The sequence below is a fragment of the Neofelis nebulosa genome, chromosome 6 (assembly GCF_028018385.1).
Source record: "Neofelis nebulosa isolate mNeoNeb1 chromosome 6, mNeoNeb1.pri, whole genome shotgun sequence".
NCBI lineage: Eukaryota > Metazoa > Chordata > Mammalia > Carnivora > Felidae > Neofelis > Neofelis nebulosa.
Window position 1 is genome coordinate 132,871,718 of NC_080787.1, and position 22,847 is coordinate 132,894,564.

Below are 22,847 nucleotides of genomic sequence, written 5' to 3' on the forward strand. Positions count from 1 at the left end.
TGGTAAAGACCTTATCTCCAAATACAATCACATTCTGAGGTACTGGGGGTTAGGTGTGTGGAGACACAATTCCACCCACAACACTCTGCCTTCTGACCCCAAAATTCATGTCCTTCATTCATACAAAATACATTCCCAACAGCCCCAAAAGTCTTTCCAGCATCAACTCTTAGGTCTAAAATCTCATCTTAAATATCATCTAAATCAGGTCTGGTTAAGACTTGGGGTATAATTCATCTTGAAGCACAATTGCTTTTCAGTTGTGAACCTGTGAAGCCAGACAGAGAGTTATCTGCTTCCCAAACATAATAGTGAGACAGGCATAGAATATACACACCCTTTCCAAAAAGGAGAAATCACAGCGGGCAAGGGCGTCACAGATCCCAACCAAGTGTGAAATGTAACAGGGCAAATTCTATTAGATTTAAAGGCTTGAGAATGATCATCTTTGGCTGAATACTCCATCCTCGAGCCACTTCCCCTTGCCCCTGGGTGGAAGCCTTACCCTCTGGAGAAGACTAGCCCCTGAACCACCTTAGAAGTCATTCTTCTTTCATTTCATGCTGCCTCTGTCCCTTTTAGTTCAGGCTGGCAGGGTTCCTGCTGGCACAAAATTCTCAAAAACCTTTTTGGCTTCCCATGCAATCCACAGAGGTCCACATCATCAGACAAGAAGGTCCCCCACAAATCTCTCCTGGCTGCTGCTGAAATGGTTAATTGGATCCACGAATGGCATGCCATCATCTCTTTAGCAAATGGTCGTCCTGCCACCCCCCTTGGCCTTCTCTCTGAGGTTAGGCTCTGAGGTTAGGACTTCAACATATGAATTTGGGGGCACGGTGGTGGGAGGACACAATTCAACCTGTAACAGCTGAGATATTTCTGTACTTAAGCTAAGAATTTATTCCAATTCCAGTGTGTCTAACTGGGGTGACCAATCTTATTAAAGTAAAACTTAATACGACCAGAAATGAGTGTCCAAAAGTGAAAGGTTGGGGTGAGGAGAGAGACGAGCAAAAGACAAAGGAGGTTGGAGCCAGATCTTTATGACAGAAACCCTCTTTCTTTTTTTCTCCCGCAGCTGCCCATCCAGCTCATGGCCCACCCAGGCCCACCCAGGCCTGCAGTGTCCCAGCACTGCCCTCTGGTTGAGCCCTTCTCCCAGCCTAGGGGAATCACATGTGACTAACTCTCTCAGGGTCAATCAGCTCTTCCTCCAGGTTCCCAAAAGCACGTCCTGCCTTAGCTTTGTGACAGGTTTCTTTCTGCTATTTGTGTGGAAATTATACCTCTGGTTCTTCCAAATATTATTTACAGCTGTCTAATTGTTTCCCTCTACCTCAAAGCTGCCAAACTAAAGTAGGTGGGGAGCCATTTTTCCTGTCTGGGTCAATGAACACCCCCTGTTCTCCACCCCCGCTTTTGAAGATTCCACTGCCGCTGCCAAGTCAACCCATCTGCAGGAGAACACTTAGGAGGAAACAGACTTTAAGGAAAAGCAAGCAGTTATTAGTTCCTGAGAGCTTCTCCACAGGAGAGGGAACATGGGACAAAGTTGGGACCCAAGTCATGTGTGCTGCTTCAAAGGAATCCCTGTTGTGTTTTTCTGCCTTTGCCTTGGTTACCAACAACTAAGGCATCTCCTGGCCTTCTCCCCCTTAACCCTATTCCTCCTCCCTTCAGATGTCCTTACTCCTCAATCTGAAGTTTTCCTTAATATGATTTCTGAGAAGCACTTTGGAAGAAGTGTTACAGATCTGTGCCAGTTCCTTAGTCATGAAAACCAAACCTGAAAGACTGTCTAAGGACACCTGTTCAGAGCATGTTACCCACATTCCCACCACCACCGCCCTGGCCCCACAAAACAAATACCGGGAGCTGGGTGCTGAGGGGAAGGGGAATCCTCCCTAATATGAGCCCTGTGAGAGTAACCCTCTGGGATGAGGCTTTACATTTTTTTATATTGTGAAGTTCCTTATTTTATTCTGCTTTCCCACTCGCATAGCCTTCTGAGGCCTTCCTCGTATTCATTGTTTATCAACTGATTCCATAATGATTAAATGAGCTCCTACTGTCAGTCAGGCACTGTGTTAGGTGCTAGGGATATAATCAGAAACAAAACAGTTAAGGGCTCTGCCTTCAGAGAGCTTACGACTTGTAAAAGAATACCAATAAAAGCTGCAAAGCAATATGTGGAGTTCTTTTGTTTCGAGCAAAAAGTCTGAGAATTTGGTTTCAGATGAATAATATTTAGCAAGAAGCAAAAGAAAGAAGCAGGGAGCATTTACCAGTTTAACTTGAATGCATGACAATGACTTCAACATTTTCATCTCCAGGAAAACGAAGCATCATTAACTAACTATTCACTACAGACCACAGGCAGAGGTCTTACTGGTCCAGTACATATGAGTCTCTCAGGAGGTAAAACATAGTTCTCCCAGAAGTGGGGTGAATAGAGGGAGAACTTGAGTTTAAGTACACAAAGGTATGGAAATAAACAGTTCTTGTGCCTAACTGCCTAACAAGCTCTCGGTGAGTTAAAACAAAATTTTTTTCTCTTCACTTTTGAAAATCCAGAGTCCTTGCCTTGAGAAGAAACAGGACCAAAATCAAAATAAGTAAGGTCTGTTTGAGACTCATCAGCTGCACACCTTCCAATGTTAGAAGCTGGTTACAAAGCGGTCTGGTGGGGGTTTCTGTACAGACTCAATGAGTCAAGAATTGACTTGCATCCCTCACTCCCAGATGCCATAAGACCTGGGTGTGTCCTGATGTCAAGGTAAAGGGTGGGGACAGAGGTCACTAAAGAAGTTTCAGGAGAAAGTTGGAAAGGATTTTCTTTCTTAGCTAGGAGAAAGGGAGTGGGTACAACAGAGTGGATGGGGAGACATGTGCGGAGAGGAGAGGGGTTTTTTGAGCAGCCTTGGCGAAGCTGCTCACAGTTTAATCTGATGTTAAAATAAAGTACTTTGCCTGAATTTCTAGGTATGGAAGAAGAGAAAGAGAAGCCTAAATTGGAATGAGAGCTAAGTCTAAATGAAAGAGCTGGATTGAGCCACCATTGAGGACTCTTACCCCCTGGGCATTGGCAATACAGTAGAGGAAGCGGCAAAGAAAGCAGTGGATGGAATTCACCTTGGCCTCCCTGCCCTGGGGGGGGGGGGGGCACCTTTATAGAGATGCTTATATAAGAATAGGATACAGTTATTTCCAAAATAACTTGCCCTCATTATGTTTTAAAGAAGACTTTCCAAAGTCATTACTGATAATAACATCTTTTTTTTTTCCTCTTCTAGTTTTTAAAACTAAAATTGGTCATTGGATTTTAATTTTTGCAATTGTGATTCCATTTAATTGAGGAAGAATACAACTCGGTTGTGTTTCTTGTTGAGAAATACGTGAAAATCAAAGGGATAGATGTAAAGCAAGGCATGTGCGTATTGAGTCCTGCAGGTGGCTGGATAAGGACCCTGGACCACAGGGCAAGTCTGGAGGAAATATGCTGGATGGTCTGTATTGCAATAATGTCACCATTGCTTCAAATAGGCAATGTTAGTAATAATCACATGAAGTTAGTCAAAGCCTAAGTGTATCTGGATCTCATGACTTAATCTTGTGAAACTTTTCATATATGCAAACAAACTTTAATAAAGACCAAGTAACCCCAATCTGATGCATGGTGTATTGAACATTGGTGTCTCCTCTCTTATTTTGTTTCTATTACCTCTTGAAAATGGGTTTACTGAACATAGGTCTTAATAATTTTCGGATTTTAAAAATGTGTATCTTTTAAAAAAATTTTTTTTAATATTTATTTATTTTTGAAGGGGGCGGGCAGAGAGAGGGAGACACAGAATCCAAAGCAGGCTCCAGGCTCTGAGCTGTCAGCACAGAGCCTGACGTGGGGCTCAAACTCACGAACCATGAGATCCACAACCTGAGCTGAAGCCAGACACTTAGCCAGCTGAGACACCAGGGTACCCCCAAAATGTGTATCTTTTTGATAAACCTAAAAAGAATAATTTTTTTAATTTAATTTACAAAGTCTTTGACCATAATTATTTTAAAATAATACTAATGCAGAACATGGAGTAGAGAACACATAAAAATAAATCTTAGAGAAATGTAAGGAAAAACTAATCAAAATAAAAGCAGAAATTAAGTAAGACAGCAGGAAAATAACAGTGGAATTGATACATAAGTAAATTGATTAATAAATAGAGTATTTCATCTATACAAATATCATTAAAATATGCACACTAGAGAGAGAAACACAAATACTTGGCAATATAAACAGTATGAAACAGATTAATTATAAAAATAAACTTTATAGCTCTATGGCAACAAATTCTTAGAACCCAATGAAATGTGCAATTTTCAAGTAAATGGATTCAATAAGAACTGGAAAGCTGTAATAGACTGATATTCATGGGAGACTTTTTTTTAAATGTTCAAATAACTATCTCCAAAAAAGGAGTTGGGTCCAGAGTGTTTTATGAGCAAGTCCTTGAAAACTTTCAAGTAACAACCCTCATGTTATTTAAACTGTTCCAAGATTACAGAATGATGAAACACTTCCCAAATTATTTATCAAAGTTAATATAACCGTCAAAATAAAGCCAATGTAGCAAAATAAAAATTTTCATTCGCTTTAACTAAGGTATCCGCAACATAAATCCAGTCCTATATAAATAATTTTTCAAAACTGAATAAGATTTACTCTTAAAATTTAAGGATGGCTTAATACTAAGATTTTTATTCAAAAACATTCTCAATAAAATCATCCCCCCTCATCTGCAGGGGCTACCTTCCAGGGCACCAGTGGGTGCCCAAAGCTATACATAGTACCAAACTGTATATATACTATGTTTTTTCCTCCACATATATGCCTATGATAAAGTTTAAATTTATAAATTAGGCACAAGAGATTAACAGCAATAATAATAAAATAAAACAATTATAACAATATACTGACATACAAGTTACGTGAAATCTTCTTACTGTACTCACCCCTTCTCGTGATGGATGTGAGAGCATGAGGTGAGGTGAATAACACATGACTGTGGGTAACTGAAATATGGAAAGTACAACGATGAATAGTGAAAACTCAGATAAGTGGGGGACCACTCTAATGCACAAAAGAAAAAAAAATTACATGATTCTCTCCATAGTTGCCCCAAACCATTTGGGAAATTTTAAGTTATTTCTGATAATAACATTAATAATATAAAAACATGCCATATCATGAGATATTCCCTTTTAAGGTCAGAAATAAGATAATGAGAGTTGTGGCCAATATGGTGGAGAAGTAGGGGGAATCCATACTTCCCGTGTCTCTCAAACAAAGACGTGTAGAAGCCAAAGGACTTTGAACACCAGAGCCTGGGAGGAAAAGAGACTTGAATCCACTAGGAAGAAAATGGGGAAGGTGCAAAGAAGATAGGTGGGTAACTGCCAACTGGGGGAGATAAAAAAAAGGCCCTGTGGGTACGGAGGGGAGGGACCCCCTTCTGCGGAGAGACAAAGGGAAGAGAAAGAGCGGGTAGGGAAGTGCAGGACCGTAGCTGGACAGGAGAAAGACCTCGGATTGAGACTGAGAGGCATCTGATCTCTAACTGCGGGGCTTTCTCTGGACTGGGGCGGGCTCCCTATTCGCACACCTGGAGAGGAGGGGCGCCAGCCCTGGGGACCGTGGTAGGTCAGGGCTCAGTCCGCATGCTGGAGAAAGTGGTGCCCTCCCTGGAGGGCTGCGCGATAGCACAGAACCTGCCTGCGTCCACCACCCCGGGCGCAGTGGCTGGGCCGAGGGCTCAGTCTGCAGGAGGAAAAGGTGGCCGTTTCCCTGGAATGCCGTGGGAAAAGACAAAGCCTGCCTGCGTCCGCCCCCCGGGGGCTCCCGGGAAGGGCAGCGGCTCAGTCCACAGTAGAATGCGGTCCTCCCCGAAGTGCGGGGGGCACAGACAAAACCAGCCGAGACCACATACCACCACACTGAGAGGCGCTTCCCCAGTGCCAGAATGCGCAGAGCAGGACTTTGAATCCTAGCCAAGCGCAGGGTCAGGGGAGTTGGCGGAGCAAGAAAGAACCGCCCCGTCTGCGCCCGCCGAGTGAGGACGACTCAAACTGAGTCCACCGGGTGGACTCCGTGGAGAAGACTGAGGGATCACCATCCCCCTGCCCCAACCAAGGCGGGGCCTCAGGGATCACTCCCCCGCCCATAGCGGAGGTGGGTCCACATTAGCCAAACCACGCCCCCTTGTGCTGGGTAACTGCGTAGCCACCAGATCGGAACAGACCCTGCAGACAGCTACTCCTGAGAAGTGATGCAGCATTGCCTGGATTAACTCTAGGTCAACTCTGGATATATAAATATATTCTACTCCCCGTTTCTCCTCCTTATCTCTTCTCTCCCCTAGGCTGGTTACTCTGGTTATTGGTCTCTCTAAACAGATATATTTAATCCATTGTCTTGATAACATGTCCTCCACCTCCTTCTTTACACTCCTTTCTCTCTGGAATAATCAAGCCAAATAGTTTCTCTGTCTGGGTAACTTTATCTTTGTTTCATTTTCCCCACCTCCTTCTTTAATTTCCCTTCTCTCTCTCCGGATTAAGCCTTTCAGTCTCTCTGCCTAAATCAATGTTTATTTTTTCTACCCCCCTCCATGCATTTCTCTCCTTGTATGTGCTCTTCCATCAGCACCGCCTCCACCCTCTTTACTTGTAGTTGGTGTTTTTGGGTTTTTCGTTTCTAGTCTTTAGTTTTTTGTTTGTGTTTATTTGTTTGTGTTATTCGTGTGTTTGTGTGTTTTTGTCTCCTGTTTGTCTATCTGTTTTCCTTTACAGGGCTACTCCAAGGAACAAATCAAAGCACACGTGGTGGAGGGTCAAAAATATCACTATGAGTAGGGTAATAAAATAACCAAAGTCACAACAACAGAGAGCAAGTAACAATCTCTGAAAAAACACCTCCTGAAGGGCCAGGCTCTGGACAGTGTATGACCCTCTTTCAATAGAGCGGTGCTCACAGGTGCGGAGCACACAAACTTTTAAAATGCATAAGGGACAGAAAACTAGACAAAATGACAAAACAGAAGAATTCTCCTCAAAAGAAATTCCAGGAAGTAGCGACAGCTAACGAATTGATCAAAACCGATTTCAGCAACATAACAGAACAAGAATTTAGAATAATAGTCATAAAATTAATCGCTGGGCTTGAAAAAAGCATAGAGGACAGCAAAGAATCTATTGCTACAGAGATCAAGGGACTAAAAAATAGTCATGATGAATTTTAAAATGCTATAAATGAGGTGCAAAATAAATGGAGGTGGCCACTGCACAGATTGAAGAGACAGAGGAGAGAAAAGGTGAATTAGAAGACAACATTATGGGAAAAAAGGAAGCTGAGAAAAAGATTTAAAAAATCCAGGAGTGCGAGGGGAGATTTAGAGAACTAAGTGATGGAATCAAACAGAACAATATCTGTATCATAGGAATTCCAGAAGAAAAGAGAGAGAAAGGGGCTGAAGGTGTACTTGAACAAATCATAGCTGAGAACTCCTCTGATCTGGGGAAGGAAATAGGCATTGAAATCCAAGAGGCACAGAGAACTCCCTTCAGACATAACTTGAATCGATCTTCTGCATGACATATCATAGTGAAACTGGCAAAATGCAAGGATAAAGAGAGAATTCTGAAAGCAGCTAGAAATAAATGGGCCTTAACGTACAAAGGTAGACACATAAGGGTAGTAGCAGACCTATCTACTGAAACTTGGCAGGCCAGAAAGGAATGGCAGGAAATCTTCAATGTGATGAACAGAAAAAAATTATGCAGCCGAGAATCCTTTACCCAGCAAGTCTGTCATTCAGATAGAAGGAGAGATAAAGGTTTTCCAAAACAAGCAAAAACTGAAGGAATTCATCACCACTAAACCAGCCCTACAGGAGATCCTAAGGGGGAATCTGTGAGTGAAATGTTGCTGGGATCACAAAGTACCAAAGACACCAGTACAAGCATGAAACCTACGGGTAACACAATGACTCTAAACCCGTATCTTTCAATAATAACACTGAATGTAAATGGACTAAAGGCTCCAACCAAAAGACATAGGGTATCAGAATGGATAAAAAAAAAAAAAAAAAAACAAGACCCATCTATTTGCTGTCTACAAGAGACTCATTTTAGACCTGAGGACACCTTCAGATTGAAAGTGAGGGGATGGAGAACTATCTATCATGCTACTGGAAGTCAAAAGAAAGCTGGAGTAGCCATACTTATATCAGACAAACTAGACTTTAAATTAAAGGCTGTAACAAGAGATGAAGAAGGGCATTATATGATAATTACAGGGTCTTTCCATCAGGAAGAGCTAACAATTATAAATGTCTATGCACCGAATTCAAAAGCACCCAAATATATAAAACAAGTAATCACAAACATAAGCAACCTTATTGATAAGAATGTGGTAATTGCAGGAGACTTTAACACTCCACTTACAACAATGGACAGAATATCTAGACAGAGAATCAATAAAGAAACAAGGGCCCTGAATGATATATTGGATCAGATGGACTTGACAGATATATTTAGAACTCTGTATCCCAAAGCAACAGAATATACCTCGTTCTCGAGTGCACATGGAACATTCTCCAAGATAGATCACATACTGGGTCACAAAACAGCCCTTAATAAGTATAAAACAATTGAGATCATACCATGCACACTTTCAGATCATAATGCTATGAAACTTGATATCAACCACAGGAAAAAGTCTGGAAAACCTCCAAAAGCATGGAGGTTAAAGAACATTCTACTAAAGAATGAATGGATCAACCACGCAATTAGAGAAGAAATTTAAAAATATATGGAAACAAATGAAAATTAAAATACAACAATCCAAATGCTTTGGGATGCAGTGAAGACAGTCCTGAGAGGAAAATACATTGCAATCCAGGCCTATCTCAAGAAACAAGAAAAATCCCGAATACAAAATCTAAAGCACACCTAAAGGAAACAGAAGCAGAACAGCAAAGACACCCCAAACCCAGCAGAAGAAGAGAAATAATAAAGATCAGAGACGAAATAAACAATATGGAATCTAAAAAAACAGTAGAGCAAATCAATGAAACCAAGAGTTGGTCTTTTGAAAAAATAAACAAAATTGATAAACCTCTAGCCAGGCTTCTCCAAAAGAAAAGGGAGATGACCCAAATAGAAAAAATCATGAATGAAAATGGAATTATTACAACCAATCCCTCATAAATACAAGCAATTATCATGGAATACTATGAAAAACTATATGCCAACAAATTGGACAACCTGGAAGAAATGGACAAATTCCTAAACACCCACACACTCCCAAAACTCAAACAGGAAGAAATAGAAAATTTGAACAGACCCACAACCAGTGAAGAAACTGAATCTGTAATCAAAAATCTCCCAACAAATAAGAGTCCAGGACCAGATTGCTTCCCTGGGGAATTCTACCAGACATTTAAAGCAGAGATAACACCTATCCTTCTCAAACTGTTCCAAAAAATAGAAAGGGAAGGAAAACTTCCAGACTCATTCTATGAAGCCAGCATTACTTTGATTCCTAAACCAGACAGCGACCCAGCAAAAAAAGAGAACTACAAGCCAATATCCCTGATGACTATGGATGCAAAAATTCTCAACAAGATACTAGCAAATCGAATTGAACACCATATAAAAAGAATTATTCACCATGATCAAGTGGGATTCATTCTGGGCTGCAGGGCTAGTTCAATATTCACAAATCAATCAATGTGATACATCACATTAATAAAAAAAAAAGATAAGAACCATATGATCCTGCCAATCGATGCAGAAAAAGGATTTGACAAAATTCAGCATCCTTTCTTAATAAAAACCCTCGAAAAAGTCAGGATAGAAGGAACATACCTAAACATCATAAAAGCCATTTATGAAAAGCCCACAGCTAATATCATCCTCAATGGGGAAAAACTGAGAGCTTTCCCCCTGAGATCAGGAGGACAACAGGGGTATCACTCTCACCGCTGTTGTTTAACATAGTGTTGGAAGTGCTAGCATCAGCAATCAGACAACAAAATGAAGTCAAAGGCATTGAAATTGGCAAAGATGAAGTCAAGCTTTCACTTTTTGCAGATGACATGATACTATACATGGAAAACCCAATAGACTCCACCAAAAGTCTGCTAGAACTGATACATGAATTCAGCAGTCGTATGATACAAAATTAATGTACAGAAATCAGTTGCATTCTTATACACTAATAATGAAGCAACAGAAAGACAAATAAAGAAACTGATCCCATTCACAATTGCACCAAGAATCATAAAATACCTAGGAATAAACCCAACCAAAGATGTAAAAGGTCTGTATGCTGAAAACTATAGAAACCTTATGAAGGAAATTGAAGAAGATACAAAGAAGTGGAAAAACATTCCGTGCTCATGGATTGCAAGAATAAATATTGTTAAAATGTCAATACTACCCAAAGCTATCTACACATTCAATGCAATCCCCATCAAAATTGCACCAGCATTCTTCTCGAAGCTGGAACAAGCAATCCTCAAATTTGTATGGAACCACAAAAGACCCCGAATAGCCAAAGTAATACTGAAGAAGAAAACCAAAGTGGGAAGCATCATAATCCTAGACTTTAGCCTCTACTACAAAGCTGTAATCATCAAGACAGCATGGTATTGGCACAAAAACAGACACATAGACCAATGGAATAGAATAGAGACTCCAGAATTGGACCCACAAATGTATGGCCAACTAATCTTTGACAAAGCAGAAAAGAATATCCAATGGAAAAAAAACAGTCTCTTTAACAAATGGTGCTGGGAGAACTGGACAGCAACATGCAGAAGAATGAAACTAGACCACTTTCTTACACCATTCACAAAAATAAACTCAAAATTGATGAAGGACCTGAATGTGAGACAGGAAACCATCAAAACCCTAGAGGAGAAAGCAGGAAAAAACCTCTCTGACCTCAGCCGCAGCAATTTCTTACTTGACACATCTCCAAAGGCAAGGGAATTAAAAGCAAAAATGAACTATTGGGACCTCATGAAGATAAAAAGCTTCTGCACTGCAAAAGAAACAACAAAACTAAAAGGCAACCGATAGAATGGGGAAAGGTATTTGTAAATGACATAACGGATAAAGGGCTAGTATCCAAAATCTATAAAGAACTCACCAAACTCCACACCCGAAGAACAAATAATCCAGTGAAGAAATGGGCAGAAGACATGAGTAGACACTTCTCTAAAGAAGACATCCAGGGGGCGCCTGGGTGGCTCAGTCGGTTAAGCGTCCAACTTCAGCTCAGGTCACGATCTCACACTCCGTGAGTTCGAGCCCCGCGTCGGGCTCTGGGCCGATGGCTCAGAGCCTGGAGCCTGCTTCCGATTCTATGTCTCCCTCTCTCTCTGCCCCTCCCCCATTCATGCTCTGTCTCTCTCTGTCTCAAAAATAAATAAACGTTAAAAAAAATTAAAAAAAGAAGACATCCAGATGGCCAACAGGCACATTAAAAAGATGCTCAACATCACTCCTCATCAGGGAAATACATATCAAAACCACACTGAGATACACCTCACGCTGATCAGAGTGGCTAAAATGAACAAATCAGGAGACTATAGATGCTGGAGAGGATGTGGAGAAACGGGAACCCTCTTGCACTGCTGGTGGGAATGCAAACTGCTGCAACCACTCTGGAAAATAGTGTGGAGGTTCCTCAAAAAATTAAAAATGGATCTACCCTATGACCCAGCAATAGCAGTGCTAGGAATTTACGCAAGGGATACAGGAGTGCTGATGCATAGGGGCACTTGTACCCCAATGTTTACAGCAACACTTTCAACAATAGCCAAATTTTTTTATGGAAAGAGCCTAAATGTCCATCAACTGATGAATGGGTAAAGAAGATGTGGTTTGTATATACAATGGAATACTACTTGGCAATGAGAAAGAATGAAATCTGGCCATTTGTAGCAACATGGATGGAACTGGAGAGTATTATGCTAAGTGAAATAAGTCAGGCAGAGAAAGACAGATACCATGTTTTCACTCATATGTGGATCCTGAGAAACTCAACAGAAGACCAGGGGTGAGAGGAAGGCGAAAAAAAAAAAGTTACAGAGGGGGAAGGAGGCAAACCATAAGAGACTCTTAAATACTGAGAACAAACTGAGGTTTGATGGGTGGTAGGGGAGAGGGGAAGGTGGGTGATGGGCATTGAGGAGGGCACCTGTTGGGATGAGCACTGGGTGTTGTATGGAAACCAACTTGACAATAAATTACATTTAAAAAAAAGAAAGAAGATAATGACATCCATGACACTGTCACTATTACTCTTCTGAGGTCTTGGAGAATATTACGTCTGGCATCAAATAAGTTCTATTTTGACCTGGAGTGAAAAAGATCTATGTTAAAGTTTTATGTAACTATAGAATTGATATTATTAATGGAAAAGAAAATTGAATGTTTTAAGAAAAAGCAGAAAATGGGGAAAGCCACCATTTTTTTAAGTGTTTATTTTGTTTTTGAGAGATTGAGACAGAGCATGAGTGAGGGAGGGGCGGAGAGAGAGAGGGAGACACAGAATCCGAAACAGGCTCCAGGCTCTGAGCTGTCAGCAACGAGCCCAAGGCAGGGCCCAACGAACTGTGAGATCATGACCTGAGCCGAAGTTGAATGCTTAACCAACTGAGCCACCCAGGTGCCCTGAAAGCCACCATTTAAAAGGAAACTATTTCTCCAGATGACTCTCAGGAGAGTAAACCTGAAGGAATGGAATATTTTTTAGGACTCTTTGGGACAATTCCTCTGGTGACCATGTGACTATCCCTCTGGTCTAGCAGATAACACTTTCACTTTAGTCACCAAAATGACACCCAAAGAAGTTGATGCCTGTGGTCTTCAGATATAAAGCTAATTTGACTTAAGTACCTTGCCACCGTCTTGGATTTATGCATCACTGCTATGTTTGAAATACAATTATGTGATCGTATTTGGGGTTGGGTTTGGTTTACTTGTGATGGATCATTTCTGCTTTAGGAACCCCAGCCCCTGAACCCTGGCCAAGCTTCTACAGGATGCCCAGGGCTGTCTCTGCAGATGCAAGGAACACGCTGAGACATGCCTACCCCCGGTAATGTACCCCCTGACCCATCACAGAAACTCCGTTTACCCTGGAGCAGAATCCATCGCGATGAGTCTACTGCCCGCCATGTAATCACAGAGTGATGAGAAAGAAGTTAGAGATTTCTCCCTTTGGCTTGCAACCTCCCACTTTCTCCCACCCGTTCTCAGGAGGATGCTTGTGCTTTACTCTCTTCTCTGTGTATGTCGGTGAAGACTGATCTACCATCCACCATATCAGGGGGGAATGTGCTTTGAGCTTCAATTTTGGAACAAGAAAATTAATAATTAACTAATGCAAATTAACAGAGGAACATTTTAAAAAGACAAATTGTACCAAAGAAGCAGAACAATGGAAAGCTTTTCAACTTATTTTACTTAATATACCCCTCAAAATAAAGCCAAAAGAGCACCAAATTTCACTTATGGTAGATAAAATACTGGCACCATAAATCTAATACTATAAGAAACTTACAATTTTTCATGACCAAATAATGTATACTTTTCTCTTGAGAGACTTCTTAAAAAGACAAAATGGAAAGATATACTAAATTGTGAAAAAGAAAATTCTATTCTTAAAGATGCCATTCCTTCCTCCAAATAATTTATAAGTACTATATAACTCCATTCTAAAATTGCTAACTTTTTTTTAACTTAACAGAAAAATAAATCAGTAAAAGTAACAGAAAAATCTTGAGAACACATAATTAAAGCATACTTGCATCACTAAAACATATTATAGGGAAGCCTGGGTGGCTCAGTTGGTTAAGGGTCCAACCAAAGCTTGATCTCAGCTCATGATCTCACGGTTCATATGTTTGAGCCCCACAAGGGATTCTGCGCTGTCAGTGCAGAGCCTGCTTGGGATTCTGTCTCTGCCTCTCCCTCACTCTGTTCTCTCTCTCTCTCTCCCTCTCTCTCTCAAAATAAATAAACAAAAATTTTTTAAAAACTTTAAAAAACATATTATAAAATATTATAATTAAATAATAACTAAAATAATGTGGTATGGCTCAACAATGGAAAGAAAAATCAGCAAAATACATATATACATATATATATTTAGGAATTAATAAAATGACATTTCAAATCAGTAAGAGCATAGTAAATGATTGAATGAAAATGAATACTAGTTGGTAAAAACGAAAAAGCTGCATTTCTTCCTTAAAACTCACCCACATAAAACACACACACATACAATTTCAGATAGATTAAAGGATGAAATATAAGAAAAAGGTATGAAATCAAAACCACACTCAGATATCACCTCACGCCAGTCAGAGTGGCCAAAATGAACAAATCAGGAGACTATAGATGCTGGAGAGGATGTGGAGAAACGGGAACCCTCTTGCACTGCTGGTGGGAATGCAAACTGGTGCAGCCACTCTGGAAAACAGTGTGGAGGTTCCTCAAAAAATTAAAAATAGATCTACCCTATGACCCAGCAGTAGCACTGCTAGGAATTCACCCAAGGGATACAGGGGTACTGATGCATAGGGACACTTGTACCCCAATGTTTATAGCAGCACTCTCAACAATAGCTAAATTGTGGAAAAAGCCTAAATGTCAATCAACTGATGAATAGATAAAGAAATTGTGGTTTATATACACAATGGAATACTACGTGGCAATGAGAAAGAATGAAATACGGCCTTTTGTAGCAACGTGGATGGAACTGGAGAGTGTGATGCTAAGTGAAATAAGCCATACAGAGAAAGACAGATACCATATGGTTTCACTCTTATGTGGATCCTGAGAAACTTAACAGAAACCCATGGGGGAGGGGAAGAAAAAAAAAAAAAGAGATTAGAGTGGGAGAGAGCCAAAGCATAAGAGACTGTTAAAAACTGAGAACAAACTGAGGGTTGATGGGGGGTGGGAGGGAGGGCAGGGTGGGTGATGGGTATTGAGGAGGGCACCTTTTGGGATGAGCACTGGGTGTTGTATGGAAACCGATTTGACAATAAATTTCATATATTAAAAAAAAACAAAAGAAAGAAAGAAAAAGGTATGAGAGGGGCGCCTGGGTGGCTCAGTTGTTTAAGTGTCTGACTTCAGCTCAGGTCATAATCTTGCGGTCTGAAGTTTGAGCCCCACGTCGGGCTCTGTGCTGACAGCTCAGCTCCTGGAGCCTGCTTCAGATTCTGTGTCTCCCTCTCTCTCTGCCTCTCCCCGACTCGCATTCTGTCTATCTCTCAAAAAATAGGGGCGCCTGGGTGGCTCAGTCGGTCGAGCATCCGACTTCAGCTCAGGTCATGATCTCACATTCCATGAGTTCAAGCCCCGCGTTGGGCTCTGCGCTGACAGCTCGGAGCCTGGAGCCTGCTTCAGATTCTGTGTCTTCCTCTATCTCTGCCCCTCCCCTGCTCATGCTCTGTCTCTCTCTGTCTCAAAGATAAATAAAAACATTAAAAAAATTTTTTTAAATAAATAAACGTTAAAAAAATTACAAAGAAAAAAGAAAAAAGTATGAGAAATGAAGGAAAATACAGATGAATATCTGAGATCCTACATTAGAGACACATAGAAAAAAGTACCTACATATTATACATAAATATATATTAGGAAATTTAATATTATATACAGTTGACCCTGAACAACCCAGGTTTGAACTGCATAGGTCCACTTAGATATGGGTTTTCTTCAGTAAATACAGTACCGTACTACAAATATATTTTCTCTTCCTTATGATTTCCTTAGAACATTTTCTCTTCTCTAGCTTACTTTATTTTAAGACTACAGTATATAATACATGCAACATATAAAATATGTTACTTGACTGTTTATGTTTTCGGTAAGGCTTCCAGTCAACAGTAGGCTATTAACAGTGAAGTTTTAGGGGAGTCAAAAGTTATACATGGATTTTCTATGGTGTGAGAGGTCAGCACCCCTAACCCGACATTGTTTAAGAGTCAATTCTATAATATATGTGAGGAAATGAAATATAAATATATACTAGGAAATTGAGTATTATATATAATGTATATGAGAAAATGAAATGTAATATATATTAGGGAATTGAATCTGGTCTGGCAGCTGATATCCTGTGAAGTTATTGAGAGAAAACTATCTAAGGTGTGTTCAAGACAATGATAGCATCATTTCTTTAAATAAGAAACCTGGAGGAGAACCAGGCTGGGGTGGGGTTTGATGATGAACTTGACTTTGGATTTTTACAATGTAGATCAGGGGCTATTTCAATGAAATTGTAGGGACAGAATCTAGATTCCAGAGAATTGAGGAATTATTGGTATTAGTGGATGGTAAAGCAGTAGCGAGAGCAGTCACAGATGACTACTTGAAAAACAAAACTTACACAGTAGCACACAGGCTCCATGGGGAATGTGAACCCAATGTGGATATTGTTGGTTTGTGACTCTTCTGTGTTAGCCTTAGGAAGGAACACCTCTCCCACTGTCACAGGAAACAAACTGAAAGAGACAAATGTCCTTGGAAGTCCGTTTGCTGGACAAAAGACAAAGTTTACAGACTTCTTTTTGATGGTTTCAGTGGCTGCAATTTTCCCCTCCAAGAATTGCCTGAAGAGAGAAAGAAAGGAGGATGGGGTTCGAGCTTGTAATTTACCTTGAGAAGAGCGGCAAAGACTGTGAAAACATGGAAGGTTTTCTAGCTCACACTGATGGCCCAAGAGAGGGTTGAAGATCACAAATTTACCTTGATGATAACAAGGCCCATTGTGGGATTTCCTCCAAGAAAACTCAAGAGGCCAGGCAGAGTAAAGAAGCTCAAAGTATAGGTGCCACATGGGCACTGAGTGCCTCAGTTGGGTGAGCGTCTGACTCTTGATTTTGGCTCCAGTCATGATCTCACGTTTCGTGAGTCCATGCCCTGCATCAGGCTTGCTGCTGTCAGCACAGAGCCTGCTTCAGCTCTTCTGTCCCCCTCTCTCTGCCTCTCCCCTGCTCACACTCTCTCTCTCAAAAATAAAAAAAATAATAATAAAAATAAAAATAAAGAAGTATAAGTGCCACAAAAGGACAAGCAGGTGAGAGTCAGGGTATTGGCAAGAGTGGTTGGAAAGATGAATCATGGGGTCTAGAAGGAACTGAAGAGGAAAGAAGTAGGACAGACAATGGGACACAATAAAAGGGTCCAGAAATTGGCAATCTCCGTAAAGTTGGAGAAAAGATCTATCAAGGAAATGAAGGCAATAGACAGACAGGAAGTCTTGATCAGAAACTAACTCTTGGTGTGCGCCTGGGTGGCTTAGTTGGAAAGCCATCTGACTTCTGCTCAGGTCATGATCTCACTGTTCATAAGTTCAAGTCCCACATCAGGAGAGCTTGAGCCCTGCTTCAGGTGAGCCTTGTTTTTCTCTCTCTTTCTCTCTCCCTCTCTCTCTGCCCATCAGTCTCTTGCACCCTCTCTCTAAAAATAAATAAACAAACAAATTGTTGGAGTTTAACATTTTAGAGGTATGTGAAATTACACTATTTCTTGCTTTTTTCATTAATATAACGTGGTAGTAAGGGCCCCAAAGGATGTCCACATCCTAATCACCAGAGCCTTTGAATATGTTACCTTTTACAGCAAAAGGGACTTTAAGGTGTGATTAAGTTAAGGGTTTTGAGATGTGAGGGTTACCTTGGATTATCCAGTGTACCCAATATAATTACAAGGGCCCTTATAAGAGGGAAGCAGGAAGTCCCACTGAGAGAAAGAAATGTGACCATGGTTGCAGCAGTTGGAGTGAAGAAGGGCAAAGATTGTAGAAGCTCAAACAGGCAAGGAAATGGATTCTTCTCCTGGAGTCTCAAAGAGAATTCCACCCTACTGACACCCTGACATTAGGACTTCTGACCTCCACAGCTGTTTGGAAATAAATGTGCCACTAAATGTGTGGTGATTTTTTTTTTAACAACAGCAATAGGAAACAAATACATATATTATCATTAAGCACTTTTACATATTTATATGGGCTATTTTGCATTATGCTAACACACACACACACACACACACACACACACACACACACACACACCACACAGGAATAGCCACAAAGTAATATCCAAAACTCCTTTTTGTGACTCTCCAATAATTGAGTGACCAACACTTATCTCACTAAGCCAAACCACTTACCCTATGCTGACAAGCCAGTCAAAGTCATTCACACTCATCTGATTTATTGATATAGAAGAGCTGAAGATGATTGAAGAAGTCCCCATGGAAACCCTCAAAGACATTTGGACACTTTCATGCCGACTCATCAGCTGGGCAATGAAATTTTTGAGACAGATGACCTTAATTTCAAGTATGATTCAAAGTATTTGGAACTGAAAACAAATGCCTACACTTGCCACAGGGAGATTTGCCAGGAGGAGAGGTGGGCATCTTATGGCCAAGCTTTATTGAAAAAACAAACAAACAAAAAAACCACAAATATATATATATATATATATATATATATATATATATATATATTTTTTTTTTTTTTTTTCAGTTTATTTATTTACTGTGAGAGAGTGAGAGCACAAGCAGAGGAGGACAGAGAAACAGGGACAGAGAGAATCCCAAGCCGGCTCTGCACTGTCAGTGCACAGCCTGACACGGGGCTGGAACCTACGAACTGTGAGATCATGACCTGAGCTGAAACCAGGAGTCGACACTTAACCAATTGAGCCACCCAGGTGCCCTGAAGAAATACATTTTTAAAGCCTCAGCCAAATCAATCCTTGCAGTAAAATTTTCTCAAGGGATGGGGCGCCTGGGTGGCTCAGTCGGTTGGGTAGCCAACTACAGCTCAGGTCATGATCTCATGGTCTGTGAGTTTGAGCCCCACATCAGGCTCTGTGCTGACAGCTCAGAGCCTGGAGCCTGCTTTGGATTCTGTGTCTCCCTCTCTCTCTGCCCCTTCCCTTCTTGCTCTCTGTCTCTCTCTCTCTCAAAAATAATAAACATTAAAAAAAATTGTTTTAAGAAAAAAAAATTTCTCAGGGCACCTGGGTGGCACAGTCGGTTAAGCGTCCGACTTCAGCCAGGTCACGATCTCGCGGTCCGTGAGTTCGAGCCCCGCGTCGGGCTCTGGGCTGATGGCTCGGAGCCTGGAGCCTGTTTCCGATTCTGTGTCTCCCTCTCTCTCTCTGCCCCTCCCCCGTTCATGCGCGGTCTCTCTCTGTCCCAAAAATAAATAAAAAACGTTGAAAAAAAATTTAAAAAAAAAAAAAAAGAAGAAAAAGAAAAAAAAATTTCTCAAGGGATATTTGCAAGCTGTAAAATTAAACACAATAAAAGCTTTTTTTTTAACGTTATCTCTGGTTTTACATACATGCACAAGCATATTGATCCATCTGGTAGAGTAGTCTCAACATAGATACGTGCCAAGAAAAATTCATTTAGTTTCAAGCAACTCTAAATGTTCTGGGTCCTCAAACTTACACCCTGTGTAGGCCAGACCTCTTACTTCTACATCTCATTCAGGTTTAATATTTAATCCCATGATTTTTGAAATCCAAACTGTCAAAACTCCCTCTACCTCTCTGTCTTCCTTGCGCCTGGAGAAGAGGGGGGAATGATCTATGCTTACACAGCAAATGACATCAAAGCTGGCAAGTCCCTCCTCTGCCTCCCAGCCCAACACCAAGGGGCTGGAATCAAGTATTTGGGGATGAAATTGTCAGCTCATCAGGCAGCTCCACGGGGCCCACCCTTATGCAGTTTCCCTGTCCTCTTCTCCCCTATTACCAAGGCAACACCTAATCCACCCAAAAGTCTCTGCTTCTGGCAAGGCCCAGCTACCTTTCATGGCAAGCACTCATCAACCCTTGCCAAGCCAAGGGTGGGAACACAGGCTGCCCTGGGGCAGGCTCTCTCACTGCACCATCAGCAACACCAAATGCTCTGTCAGCTCAGCGGCACACAACCCTACCCCCACCCCCACACAGTTCTTACTGAGGGTGGAGGAAACTTGGGAAACACTGATTTCAACACAAGAGGGTGGAACAAACAAATAGAAACTTCCCTGCTCCCTGCTTCCCAGGCTCTCCAACAAGGAAAGGGAGGGAGAAGGTATTGTTACTACTTCAACAACCTTCCTTCAAAGGTTTAATATCCTTGCCCCCTCTGTGTCCTTGATTCTATAAAGACGGAAGGAATGAGGGTTAAGAAACTGGTTCTGCTGGATGTCTTCTGTTAGCAAATCTCACAGTGTGGGACTGGCATCCGGAAGACATTCCTCTGAACTTAAAAGGTGAGACACTTGGCAAGATTTATCCTGAAACATGGATTCTAGTTGGCAGTTTCAGGGAAGCACAAATGTCCCTCATCATCCCTTTACACTGTTTCTATATATATAAATGTTGTATTCCAGTCATCATTAATTTTGGAATTTTTTATATTACAAAGTGTTTTTCCAAAAACAGATCCCCAATGATGTGCCTCTGAGAAATGAGTTTTCCATTTAACCTGGCTCAGTTTGAAACTATAATCTTGACACTAGTTAAGTTATAATTCAGGAGGTCAGTATATTGATTTCAACAGCCCAGTTGAAACTCGGGGCTAAACTCTGAGAACTAAGCGTAGAAGAGATAAGGGGAGAAAGCCCCAGAATAAATAGAATTTGCATTTGTAATAAATAAATAGAAATAAATAGAAATCTGTAACATTTATTCTGTAGTCAGAGCAGAATAAGCAAAACTGAAAGAAAGGGTACTGTGTCTAGGGAGTTTCTGCTTCCTGTCATGAAGAAGTGATAGGGTCTGGAATTATCTCCCTCCACAACTGTAAACTAGAAATGATTGGTAAAATAAAAACACTCGTTTTCAGACTTTGGTCAACAGAAATGCTTAGGACTATGATCCCTGAAGAAAGGGAAATAAACTCTGTGTGCCCTATGATCACCCTGGCTTTCTGCCTAGAGGCAATTTCCAGATCATCACACTGGGAGGGAAGGCCCAAACAAAGCCCAGTGGCCTCACTGACTTAAGGAGCCCAAAGTTCAGGGAGACTGAGGTGACCAGAGTTTGTGGAGTAGAGCACTGGACACACACAAGGGAGTTAAGAAGCGAAAGAGCTCCAAAAGTCGGCACGGAGTCCCCTCAGTCTTTGGCTGAATATCAATCTTCACATGAATAAGGTGAAGCTTTACAGTTGGGGATAAAGAACAATTACTGAACGGCTATAATCTGAATAAATCCAAGAGCTCACATAAAACCGGGAATAATTCATATTCCCACTGGCCAAAGTGAAGAGGCCTCATTGAATAGACAGGGCGTTCAGAAGGGTCAAGGGATAGTCACAGTTTTTGAGTAAAGGCTACTCAAGACCCACTCTTTAAAAGCTTTCTGAAAAGCTTCAAAATTATTAAACTGATCCTCAGGAGCTTAAGTGGTCACCAGAATAAACCACAACACTCTGTAAGGAAGAGAAAAAAAAATCTTGCACAAACACTCTATAGAGGAAGGAAGAATATACTAGGAGGCCAACATTACCCTGATATCCAGTACTGACTGCCTTTAGACTCAAGCAAGCAGGGGACTTGCTCTGGCGGAGCCCCATACTTCAGAGTGCCCTCCCCAAGATATTCTAATTCCCCCTCTGGTGACTGGGATCGGTTGAAACTAGCAATACCATCTGGGTAGGGTGCCTTGATCTTAGACTAGTACCTCTCCGTCATGGTCCCATAATATCCCTTCTCTGACCCTCTACCCTTCACCTAGTATCAACCATATGCCCCAATTTTCTCAGGGATTCATACCTATGGGTATTCAACCCAGGACCCCATTGTAAGGTTCTAGTTCCAAAACAGATGCCTGGCAAGCAGATTGCTGGCACGATACAGTTTTTGTGGGATCATGATAGATTGGGCCTCCAGAATGGTACTGACATGCTGATTTTGAGCCTCTCTCACTTATGACAGACATGTAGCAAGTTTAGATTTCTGGGCTACTAAGAGTTCACTGCCAACTCTTGGGCTGAAGCTGCATATTGGGGCCTCTACCTCGACTCCTACCCATCTACATTCTGACTGCAGTGCTGCCCATAATCACAGCACCTGAAGGCAGCAGGTGTCTGTCACCTGTAATGGTGAGAATGCTCTACCCTATGCACTTCCCACAGCCATGTTGATCACCCAATCCCCTCTGTTGGCTCTGCAGACATGTCAGCAGTCCTCGGAAGTGGTTGTGTGTCTCCTCTGGGAGCTTTTGAGATCCTTGCTCTGCAATACCCGTTGCCCTCCAGATTGATGTTCTCTCTCGCCTCTAATTGGTGTGGTCATCCTACCACAAGATGGCTGTAGGTCACCAGATGATCAGTGGACATTTCATGTACAAATGCGACTGCCCTTCTTGCTCTACCTGTCGTCTTCCTCACATTATGCCCCCTGCCAGTGGCAGTGTGTGGAAAGCAGAAGTGTGGTCAACGTTGAGAAAGATCACGTTCTAGAAATGCACCTATTAGAGTCTAAAGACTTCTACATTTATGCTATAAAGTTCCAAACAGTAAATTTAATATGACCAGAGAATGAAATATCATTCACATTTCCCTGCACAATTTGGGTAAGACCTGCATTTGCGGTCATCATCAACAAAGTATAGTAATAACTTTGACCGTGTCTCTTTGGAAGCTAGTATTCATGGGTGGTAGATGGACAATGTGGCATCATGAGTAATGATGTAATCAACATTAAGTAAGTGGCAGGACAGAATTTCAGAGGTAAGACGATCTATGTT

At 41.4% G+C, this 22,847-nt stretch overlaps 1 protein-coding gene and 1 long non-coding RNA gene across 12 annotated transcripts in view; one reads left to right on the forward strand and one right to left on the reverse strand.

Moving 5' to 3' along the window:
• Nucleotides 1-22,847, forward strand: part of AIG1 (androgen induced 1) — a 319,775-nt gene that overhangs the window by 237,834 nt on the left and 59,094 nt on the right. For 3 of the 11 annotated variants that reach the window (XM_058735499.1, XM_058735500.1, XM_058735492.1), the window contains one exon: nucleotides 2,986-3,668. The exons of 1 other annotated variant lie outside the window; for it this stretch is intronic. In XM_058735499.1, coding sequence (XP_058591482.1) covers nucleotides 2,986-3,023 — 38 coding nt within the window. In that variant the 3' untranslated portion in view covers nucleotides 3,024-3,668. Of the gene's footprint in view, nucleotides 1-652; nucleotides 965-1,081; nucleotides 2,190-2,577; nucleotides 2,619-2,985; nucleotides 3,669-22,847 lie in introns of those variants that run through there. 7 more of the 11 variants (XM_058735497.1, XM_058735494.1, XM_058735495.1 and 4 more) reach the window with 5 other exon arrangements.
• The window catches only part of LOC131514977 (uncharacterized), a 49,290-nt gene that overhangs the window by 1,085 nt on the left and 25,358 nt on the right, over nucleotides 1-22,847 (reverse strand). The window contains exon 3 of the long non-coding RNA XR_009263369.1: nucleotides 5,011-5,070. This is a non-coding gene — a long non-coding RNA (uncharacterized LOC131514977). The remainder of the gene's footprint in view (nucleotides 1-5,010; nucleotides 5,071-22,847) is intronic.